This window comes from Neopelma chrysocephalum, unplaced genomic scaffold, assembly GCF_003984885.1.
Source record: "Neopelma chrysocephalum unplaced genomic scaffold, ASM398488v2 Primary Assembly neopelma1_95977, whole genome shotgun sequence".
Lineage (NCBI taxonomy): Eukaryota > Metazoa > Chordata > Aves > Passeriformes > Pipridae > Neopelma > Neopelma chrysocephalum.
The window spans coordinates 6168-13764 of NW_020924628.1; the positions used below are offsets into that span (position 1 = coordinate 6168).

Genomic DNA, 7597 nt, shown 5'->3' on the forward strand with positions numbered 1-7597 from the left:
GCCAAAGATAGGCAGAGACTGCAAGAAATAACTGGGCCAGTCTGATGCAAAAGAGGCTAAAATAATGTCTTCTAATCTGTCCTTTTTCTTGTCCTGTGTTACCTGTCTGTTTTTAAGTGGGGAACTCTGTTAGCAACCCCAAATAAAATACTGAAGCTACTCAGTCTAGCATCTTTTTCCTCACTTCAGCTATGCAGAAGACAGAGTGATTTTGCTTTCAGTTTACAAATATGAGCAGTGTCCCATCATTTTATTCAGTTTTGACCCCTGTGAAACTTACTGCACTTGCTTTGGTGGTTTGGTGATGTGCCGTAAACCAAAGCAATAAGGATGGTTTCAGTCAAATAAAGGGTTTGAGTTTGTGCCATCTCGCTAGTAAATCCAATGACAAGAAAATGGTGTAGTTAAGGCCATGAAATCTTCTCAGTGCTTTCCCGCTCTGATGGCACCCAAGACAGAATAATGTCCTTTATGTCACCGATGGTGCCGGGGATAGGATGCTGCACAAGGAGAGATCATGACACTCCCCTTCACTCCTAAACTCGCTGTGATTCCAGTTTCATGAGCTGCCGCCGAGCTCTGCCCGTCACTCCGGATCCCGCTCCCCCCGACTCGCGTCCCCGCTCCCCTCACGGCCCCTCCCGGGCCCGCCCCGGGCTCTGCCCCGCGGGCTCTCCAGCGCCCCCCTCGGGCCGCGCGGCGCCGCCGCAGCCGCGGCCGTTGCGCTCCGGGCGTTGTGTCCGCGCGGCGCCGCGTGTCGCGACAGTCCGTCCGTCGGCGACCGGCGCGATGGACGACGAGCTGCCGCTGCCCGCCGGCGTCAGCCCCAGCACCTTCCCCGCCAAGCTGTGGCAGCTGGTGAACAGCCCACGCGTCCGCTCCGTGCGCTGGGACCCCCGCGCCCAGGGGCTGCTCGTCGACCGGGCGCTCTTCGAGCGGGAGCTGCTGAGCGCGGGCGGCGCGGGCGGCGATGCGGCGGCGGCGTCCCCGGGCGCCTTCAAAGCCACCAACTTCGGCAGCTTCGTGCGCCAGCTCAACCTGTACGGCTTCCACAAGACGCCGGTGCTGGCGGGGGGCGGTGCCGCGGCCCTGCCGGGCTCTGCCGGGCCCCTGCTCCGCTTCTGCAGCCCCTACTTTCGGCGCGACCGCCCCGAGCTCCTGGTGCACATCAAGCGCCTGACCAGGGCCAACAGGGAGCGGCTGGCGGCCGGGCTGGAGGTGCGCAGCCGGCAGCCCGGCCGCTTCCAGCAGCTCCACAGGGACCGGCTGCTGCCGCCCGGGGCCGGTGAGACGGGTGGGACACGCGGGGGGCGAGGGGGCGAGGGGTTGGAAATGGAAATGGGCACTGCTCTGAGCCAGGAGGGCTCCCTGCCCTTGCTGGGGCGGCTCAGCTCAGACAGGATTGTCTTTGGACAAGGCAGATCTGCTGGCACAGCCCGGGGAGCTGTTCCCGCGTGTCCCGCTCTGCCCGTGGGCTGCAGCAGGACAAGTCTCGGCTGGGCTGCGCTGGGAACACCCTCGCCCCTCGCTGGGGAGCTGGCCCAGCCCTGCCCAGGATGTCCCTACTCGCTGCCCAGTTCTGGGGAGGCTTGAGGAGCTCTCTGGGAGTCCCTGGGACACGGTGGGTCGGTCCTGTGCAGGGACAGCTGACGGGAGTATCCTGTGAGTTTTGTGCAGAGAGGAGGAAGACCTGGCAGGAGGTCTCCTGCCAACGCTAGGTGGTATTCCACGAGGATTGAATGAGTAGGCGAGAGCTAAAGAGAAGTTATTTGTTGTTGAAAATCCCCAGAACATTGGAGTTTTTCTTTCTGACCCTGCTTTGGAGAATCTGAGATTTTATATTCCCTGGTAGAAGTACAATTGCTGCCAAGGGAAGTGTACAGGAGGGCCAATACTGACTCTCTATCCCCTTTCTTCCTTTCTTCTTCCATTACTCCTACACAGTGACCTTGGGCCAGAACCTCTTTACGTTACCGACCAGAGGTTTAGATGTGCCTCCAGTCCCTTCCAGGACAAGTCAAGGTGCTCAAGGCCGTGAGGCTTCTCCAGCACCTCGAAGTAAAGTGGTTGTCACTCCAGGACTTCTCAGGTTTTCAAGGGAGGTCCCGGTCACATCCACATCCACAGTGCAGCCTGTGTTCTTCCTTCCACTGCTTCACCAAGGGCCTCAAACAGCTGCCATGACCCTTCCAGAGCACAGCAGCTGCACAGCTTCAGAGCAGAACTCACCAGCCTACAATCCTGCAGGTATGGAAACAGCTTCTGCACTTGCTTTTCAAAACACACTAAAAAGTGATAGTTTTAAGTATCTCTCTACAGTGCTCTGTCACCTGTTTCTCTCAAGTGAGAATCAGATAGAAAGTGCAAGGTCTAAAAGGAAGAGAGATCTTGAAAGCAAAAAGATTCACTGTCTGGTTTTCCTATCCTTCCTCCAGATTTAGAGCATCCCCTGGCGGTTTTCCACACAGCCTCTCTGTTGAGGCGAAAGGGCAGGGAGAAAAGCATTTGCCCACAACTAGTCAGTGTTAGGTTGACTTTGATCTTTCTTTTAATTAAGCAAAACTAGGACAATGATAGGATAGTGCAGATTTTTAAGATTATCTGTCCTGCAAGTAATGACATTACTTTTAGATGACCTCTGTGAGTCACCCAAACAGTCGTACCTGGAGAACACTCTTCCACAACGCTGCTTTTTAGAATAAAATCACAGTTCAATTTTGGTGTGTGCGTCTGAAGATGTAATCTCGTCCTAGGTGAATCTCACTTTCAGTGGTATGTTGTGATGAGAAACTAAAACAGCCAAATCAAAAAGCTGATGGGAAGATACAAAAGTCTGCAATTATGAAGCTTTTATGTGTGTGTGTAGACTTTACAATCCATATTTTAATATTTTATATAATATATATAATTTATGTATAATTTTAATATACACGTCAACTAGAATACTTTTTTTTAAGATTAATAAATCAGTAATTGGTCTTCAGATGACCTGGAAAGCACAAATACATTTCTGGAATTGAGTTTACTGTGCGATTTCTGAAATGTTTGATCAAAGGAAGCAATAGAGCTCTGCAAACCAAACCCAAATTCTGGAAGCCTGATGACCGTGTTTGGATTCTTGCAGCCACACTGGGGAGTTCAGCCCCCGATTCTCTGACTGGCAGTGCTGGTTCTGCAGCATCAATGACCTCCAGCTGGGCCTGTAATCCCTCTGCTGCAGACGAGTGGGCGGGAGTAGATCTGGAAGTTGTGTTTCAGATGCTCGAGGAGGTGCTTGCATCAAACCTGCCTGAAATGTTTCCCTTTCTTGAGGTAACTCCATTCAATAGCAATGCTGGGGGCTGGACTGACAGCTTTTTAATGTAGTTGCCTGCCTGAGAAGTAAAGGCTTCTTTAATTCAGCTTCTAATGGACAGCGAAGGGTTTGCTTGGTAAAGTAAGATTTAAAGAAGAAGAGAGACTGAAAAAGTATCCCACATTCATGAGCATGAGATGAGTTAGCTTGTGTTGGCCAAATTACGGGACTCATTTTCTTGGGAAAAATACCTCCTGCAGTTACATTCACAGTGATGAAGTGGAAGCTTTGTAGGTTATAACATGATGTCCTGGATCCTAAATAAGAGAAGAGTATTTTGAGCATTGCCACTGAAGGCAAAGTCTCACATGCAGTGAGGGGCATGTGAGAGGTCCCTCTGTTGCAGCACCAGATGTGGGCTCTAGCTCTTTTTATTTTGAGCCCCAAAGAAAGCCAAGAGCTGGACTGCACCTGGTGCTGCTGCCCGTGGCTCAAAGTGCTGTGGTGTGCATGTGCTGGAACTGCAGCAGTTTATTGTCCTCTTTGTGTTTTGAAGTCTCCAGTAAAGTTTCTGGCTTGGAAATCGTCAACTGGAGCAAACTTGCCACCACTGCTCTCCATGTTCAATAGCTTAGTCATCTTCCTCTTGGGTATCCCTCTTTCTAGAAAGGGATGTGTGTTCTAATCTAAAGTCCCTGCAAAGCTCCAGCCTCGATGGGACTGTTCTGCTCAGTGCAGTGCAGGGAAGAGCACGTCCTTGCGCCAGCACACACAGAGTTGGCAGGACTCCTTCCTTAGAGCCCTCTCAGTGTATTGAGTGTCACCTGCACGTTAAACACTGTCAGCTTTGACAGCTTTTGAACTGTGTTTGAGAAGTAAATCTCCGTTTTTAAGGCCTTTGGGACCCAGACTTCCTTGTTAGCAAGGAGGGATTAAGTGTGTGAGCCATGGAGTTGTTGGGGGGCAGGCGTTTGGGTTTTGAGGCCCCATGACTTGTGTAGTTGGTGAGAAGGACAGTGTTGGTCCTGGATGTGAAATGGTCAAGGACTTATTGAAGTGGTCAAAGGCTTATTCTGTGTTGAAGAGCAATTCATGGACTATTAGACTTTTTGTTGGACAAGTTGCCTCTTTTGATTAGGAATCCCCTTTCTCTAACTCTTGCTCTTCCCAGACTTCTCTAGAATGTTCAGTTCCTGTATTGGCACAGGCCTTTTTGCTTATTGTTACACAACTTTGCCAAAGAATGTCTCTATTTCTATTAATGTACAGACCTGTTGCCTTTTGTATATTTAACACTGAGTAAGGGCAGAGTCAAGGTGGGGAGTGTGATTTTTTGGCATTACCAGTATCTTCTTCCCAAGTGTGATGCCCTTTTGTCTACTGTAACGTCACACGTACCAGTTTTCAGAAGCGTTTTATTACTTAATAGAAGGAAATGTTGCAGGCTCTGAGCAGTCATTCATCTCTAGGATTCTGATGGATAGGCTATGGCAGTAGAGATGAATATCCTAGAACTGGTCATAGTGAGAATATCTTTGTGTCTAAAGGTAATTTCCAGGTGCTTAACCTTGGGCCTTTACTTCCTCAGCGGAGCAGAAACATGACTTGGTTGTCTGGTTTTGGGGGGCTTTTTACCCTGCAGATTTTTGCCACATGATCATGGAAATACACCAGTTCAGTAAATGGCTGGCTGCAAAGTACGTGTGGAGCAGCAGCAGAAGGCTCCAAAAAGCAAGCAACACCTTGTAATTTATTGTCCTAGAAGGAGGATGGGGGGGGGGGGATTCCCAGCCAGAAATGTGTGGCTCACGTGTAGTTTTGCACCACACAGGCCTGTGCAGTGTTTGAGCAACCTGACACGCGTGTGGGTAGCAAGGAGGGCACCTGGATTTCTGTTGGCTGGTTTCTTGCAGCTCCTGTGATAAGTGAAGGCAAAGTTCAGACTGTGAGGACACACAGCCTCACTTGGTGTATTCTGGTTTTCTGATTTCATGTTTTGCTTAATGGGACAAGAGCTTTCACTTTGGAGACCTTAATTCTGAGTTTAAAGCACTTGTCCTGTAAACCATCTGAGCAGTGTTCACTTCGTGTTACACATCCTTCTGGAGCGTAGAACAGTTTTTACTGTGTCCCTAAAGTGACTCCAAGGAAATATTGAGTGATCCTTGGGTTTATTTCTATTTGTTTTTCTTTTAAGGAGAATATTACTGTTCCCTCTGAGTCTTCAGGAGGGGAGCCTGGGAACAAGGCTGCAGCAGAGAAAGTTTTGCCTGGCAATGCGAGCAGCGGGAACAGTTCCCTGGAGCCAAATGAGCCTGGTAAGAAGAGAGTCTACGTTCTTTTAGAGATGACCGAGACAGCTGCTCTAAGGCTGAGTATTACAGGAAGGAGAGATCAGAGCAGTTGAGTTATTGTCTGCAGTGTTAGTGCTTCCTCGTGCCTTCAGTGAAAATACTGTGCTTGTACAACCTCACAGAGTACTCACCAACACACTTCCCTAGATGTGCTCAGACCAGGTGTTCTGTGCAAAAGGGTGTGAATTAGATCAGTGCACAAAACCTGATGTTCTGGGAGTTGTGCTACAGAGGCAGTGCTGAGTAATGAGGTGACTATTAAAGCAACAGGGAGAAAAACCAGCAAACTGGTGATGTCAGTGTAGAAGTCCAGGCTTTTTGTCTCAAATCACTACCTACATTTAGTACCAGTCTGCTGATACCTATGCTGAGACACATGAGAAAAACAAGCAGCAGAACATCTGAGGCCAAGCAATTCACAAATCCAGTAACTTAAGGAAAAACCTGAATGTCCCCAAATCAGCAAGACCCAAGAGGAGAGAGAGAGCACTTTAGATCTATTCTAGAGCAAAGGTGGTGCAGGCTGCTGGCCTTGTAGGGAGGCCTTTTCCCTCCCAGCTGTTCATCCAAGAGCTGATGGTAGGGTTGGAGGAACTGTTGCTCACTTCAGAAGGCAGTTTCTAGATCCCGGATAACGATGCTGATTAATATCTCAGTTCACATTGCCCATGAGTTTCAGCCATTTAAGTAAGGACTGAGGCCTTTGGCAGCACAGAGAAAGAACAAGGCTGGAGTTGTCTTTGTGAGATGTGACTGTTTAAAGCTCTTGTGCCATTTGCAGGGTGAGCGTTGGGACTTTATTGAGTACTTCAAAACTTTAAAGTATTGAAAACTTGGAAGAATTCCTATTCTTTAAACGGCAGGCCTCAAATTCCCAAGTGAGAGCCTGCCTTTGAGGCCATCTTTTACAGTCCCTGACAGGAGTACAACTGCTCGATGTGCTGCTGAGGAAAATGTACACAAGGACCCACAGTGACTCTGTTCCCTTTGCTTCCCAGAGGTCCATGAGCTATACCTCACCAGGAGAGCTGCTCTGCGTGGGAGGAAGTGGCTGAGGGGAAGAGCCTGTGAAACAGGGCAGCTGGAATCCATCTGTATATAGTTATATTTAAAGATGGGTAGAGTTACATTTATATATATAGTTGCATATTTATATTTATAGATTTATAGAGATGAAGTAATATATTAATATCTATGATTATTTTAATATTAGAACATTTAATATTCTTAGTATTATAATTATTACTAATATCAATATATTAATAATTATATGATTTTATTATATTAACATATAATAATATAATTATATATAGTTGTTATTAATATGTTATATAGTTAGTACTATATTATTACAATATTTTATATTATTGGAATTATTTAATATTGTTTACTATTTAATATTTTTAATTTATTTTAAATATTATATATATAAATATTTGTTTATTTATATTAATTTTATTTATAGATGTACATATTTATATTTATATATACGTATAGTTACATCTTTATATAGTTATATTTTTATATATTATATTTATTTATATGTATACACACTACATATAATTTTATATCTAGTTATATTTATAGGTGTATATAGTTACATAGTTAGATGTATATGGATGTTTAGGTACGTATATTGATATTTGTATAGGTATAGGCTGTTTTCTCACCTCTGCTGCCTTTTCCATCCCTCGCTCTTTCCGCTGTGCCACCTCTGTCCCCGCTCCCTGTGCCGGGCTCTGGGCTGGTGACCGGGCCGGGGGAGCAGCAGCTCCAGCCTCAGGTCCCGGCCCCCCGAACCTCCGTGGGAGTGGGGGGAGCTTCTGGTGGCACCAGGCACCGCTCCCCAAGGAGCTGCTGGAGGATGGTGAGGCTGAGGAGGCTGGGGGGGGTGAGGGGACGGCGATGCTGAAGGGACGATGATGCTGAGGTGATGGTGGCACTGAGG

At 47.6% G+C, this 7597-nt stretch overlaps 1 protein-coding gene across 2 annotated transcripts; it reads left to right on the forward strand.

The window, feature by feature from the left end:
* Positions 1-704: 704 nt before the first annotated feature.
* Positions 705-6866, forward strand: LOC113981067 (heat shock factor protein 5-like). Of its 2 annotated transcripts, none has more exons than XM_027708303.1 (5): positions 705-1285; positions 1945-2242; positions 3120-3312; positions 5493-5613; positions 6648-6866. In XM_027708303.1, the coding sequence occupies exons 1-5, from the start codon at positions 790-792 to the stop codon at positions 6749-6751; spliced, it is 1212 nt and encodes a 403-aa protein (XP_027564104.1). In that variant the 5' UTR covers positions 705-789; the 3' UTR covers positions 6752-6866. The 2 variants fall into 2 exon arrangements, with proteins under 2 accessions (XP_027564104.1, XP_027564103.1); XM_027708302.1 differs by having other exon boundaries at positions 708-1285; positions 1945-2247; positions 3125-3312; positions 6648-6864.
* Positions 6867-7597: the final 731 nt, after the last annotated feature.

Bases quoted from the DNA above. Each gene is read 5' to 3' on its own strand.
- LOC113981067 (XM_027708303.1), top strand. From the start codon at position 790: ATGGACGACGAGCTGCCGCTGCCCGCCGGCGTCAGCCCCAGCACCTTC. The intron at 1,286-1,944 runs GTGAGACGGGTG...ACTCCTACACAG, and splicing joins GCTGCTGCCGCCCGGGGCCG to TGACCTTGGGCCAGAACCTC. The intron at 3,313-5,492 runs GTAACTCCATTC...TTTTCTTTTAAG, and splicing joins AAATGTTTCCCTTTCTTGAG to GAGAATATTACTGTTCCCTC.